The sequence below is a fragment of the Camelus ferus genome, chromosome 19, assembly GCF_009834535.1.
Source record: "Camelus ferus isolate YT-003-E chromosome 19, BCGSAC_Cfer_1.0, whole genome shotgun sequence".
Lineage (NCBI taxonomy): Eukaryota > Metazoa > Chordata > Mammalia > Artiodactyla > Camelidae > Camelus > Camelus ferus.
In genome coordinates this window covers 10083485-10086138 of record NC_045714.1, presented here as the reverse complement: position 1 = coordinate 10086138, position 2654 = coordinate 10083485, and the positions used below count along the sequence as shown (strand labels likewise).

Below are 2654 nucleotides of genomic sequence, written 5' to 3'. Positions count from 1 at the left end.
TTAACTGTGAGTTTTGTAGAAGCAAAAGTCAATACAGGGGACCCACCAGACAGAATGAATTAGACGATACTTATGGTGATAAGAAAATGAAATGATCCTAGAATCCACCCTCCCCTTGACACACACACCTTCTCATTCAATCATTTTATCATTTTAAACCTGTAACTGAAGTCATCCTTTGTAATGTAGTTAATTAAAGAGAAAAACCAGTTCCATCTTTTGCAAAAAAATAGCTACTCTAAAGAGAGCTACTATGAAAATAATATCAGCATCTTACCCCAAATTCCCCCAGCCTGACTCTGCAAGGGCCATGGCACGGGGGCCAAGAATGCTCACCTGCCCTCAGGCGGCGGTCCACGCCCTTCTCGCCACCCTCAGCCCTGCAGGGAGTGAGGAAGGCCAAAGCAACTCTGACTGCTGTGGCCACTGGTTTTCACTTTTTTCAAATTTAAAAAAAGAGAAAGGAAAAAGTTCCCAAATTTGAGGATTCTTTTCCTTCAGACTAGTTTTATTAGTTTGGATATGGTTTGTCAACACTCAAATTTTTTCTCTCCTACTTTGACACACAAATCCATTCACTCGGAGTCCTCTTCGCCCCATATCTCGTATATCGTGATGTTATTTTGTGGGTCTGCGGGCACCTCTACGTTCTGAATCTTGAGGTTACTGCCAGTTGCCATGACAACTTTCAGATTCCGCACCTTGGACACAAACTGCACAAGGTCCATCTCGAGCTGGGTTAAGGTACTGAACGCATAGTCTCTGTTGGGGGAAGCGTTTTGATTTTTCTTTACTGGAGTGCGAAATGAACAGCCTCGAAGGCTAGGATTCTGCTCCTGTCAAGAAAGACATTCAGGATGAAAAATACCGTTGACATTGCTGGGTTTGACACCTAAGAGAAGTTGGCTCTAGCACTGATCTAGCCCAGGGATTGACAAACGATGGCCAAATCTGGCCCACTATCTGTTTTTGTAAATAAAGTTTTATTGGAACACAGCCAGGCTCACTCATTTGCATAGTGTCTGCGGCTGCTTTCATGCTAAAATAGTAGGGTTGTCGCTGCAACGGGGACTGAGCTGCAAAGCTGAAAGTATCAATTATCTGGTCTTTTACAGAAAAGGTTTCCCAACCCTGCTTCCATCAGTCTGGACACAATCTCCCGAAGGGTCAGGCCTGCCTAGAGTGAACATGCCATGGTGCCTCTCTCCCTGCCCCTTCTGAGAGTTGCTCAGCCACTTCACGGGCCAGCCATTATTTACGACAGGTCTTTCCCTCCCTTAGGAAAATGATGCCATTTCCATTCAGTTCAGCAACTTGCAATAAGTCAAACACTAGGGAAATTAAAAAGCGGGGTGGTGAATCTGGCTCTGTGAATAATCCTGACCTGAAGCACACCAAGTTCTTAATCTAACCTCCATTTGAAAAAACACTGCTTTAACAGGATAAATATCGAGCCAAGGTTTTATTCCCCCAATAAATGGAAGTGGGTCTTCAACTATTAGTCCCAACCTCTGTGGGTTAAGGTCTACTGTCTTCCCTAAGGATATGTCGGGAACCTTTCTCAGGACCATGACCTAGGGACTCTGTCTCTGAATTCATTATTCATAACAGTCCTGCCTACAACAAGAACATCCTTTCTCTGAGTCCGAGATTTCTGAGATGGAACCAACGTAAACGTGTAAAAAAAACGGAGCCATCCTTACCTTACTCTTCTCACTATCTCCTCGAAACTTCAGTATCACATATAGCACAACAACAAAAAAAAGCCAGAGCCACTTGTTCCCAAGCCAGCCTTGGGCATGCTCTGGTAGATTCTGCCTAATTCGAAAGTGCCCCCCGCAAGGCACCTTCCCCTGGGGTTCTTTGGCTTTATCTCTCAGAGAAGAAAACATAAAGGCACAGCCGCAGGAGAGGCACAGAGGCAAGAACAAGAACCATTTCAGCATCCGCATGGTGAGCACAGATGGGGGAGGAAGCTGCTCATGGTGGGCTTGTTGGCCCTGGCACCTGGAGACGGGGGACCTGGGGCTGGGCTGTTGGTGATGTCACAGAGGCCCCAGCCAGGACCAGCTCGGGCCATTGTGATGACTTCCGGGCTGAGGAAAATGCCGCTCACAGGGGTCACCTGGGAGCAGGACTTAAAGGGAAAGGGAGAAGTTTCCAGCAGGCAATAAAAAAGGAGATGGAGGAGTGATGGAATGCCATCTTCTGGTCAGTATATTCTTTCCGACCCCGCTGCTCTACTGGGAGTCCAGCACTTTTCCCGGTTTTCATTTGTTGAATCCAGACATTGTGGTGAGCAGAGCAGACCAAGCACAGGCCCCTATTAAACCAGAGGCTACAAACTAGGAGCCACGGATGTGTTTTCTTTGGCCTACATTGTTTCTAAAAACTATTATTTGCCAATATTTAAATGTTGTGGGAGGGGCTCACTTAAAAAGGCCAGATTTCCAGTTCCTTTTGAAAATATGGAAGAGATCCAATAAATAACACTAGGCCACTCTATGCTGGAGCCGAGTAGGAACCGCCCCTCTAGGGGACCACGTTCTCTCCACAGTCGCCACCACTCCCTTTTGCCTCACACTTACACTCACTGACCTTACCTGAGTATGTGATGCCCGGGTGAATTAAGAGTATCATTTATTTCACTTAAG

At 46.3% G+C, this 2654-nt stretch overlaps 1 protein-coding gene across 1 annotated transcript; it reads right to left on the bottom strand.

Annotated features, from left to right (window-relative positions):
- Nucleotides 1-432: 432 nt before the first annotated feature.
- FAM209B (family with sequence similarity 209 member B) lies at nt 433-2079 on the bottom strand. Its single transcript, XM_006186138.2, has 2 exons — nt 1704-2079; nt 433-836 (listed from the first exon to the last, which is right to left on the bottom strand). The coding sequence occupies exons 1-2, from the start codon at nt 1950-1952 to the stop codon at nt 576-578; spliced, it is 510 nt and encodes a 169-aa protein (XP_006186200.1). The 5' UTR covers nt 1953-2079; the 3' UTR covers nt 433-575.
- Nucleotides 2080-2654: the final 575 nt, after the last annotated feature.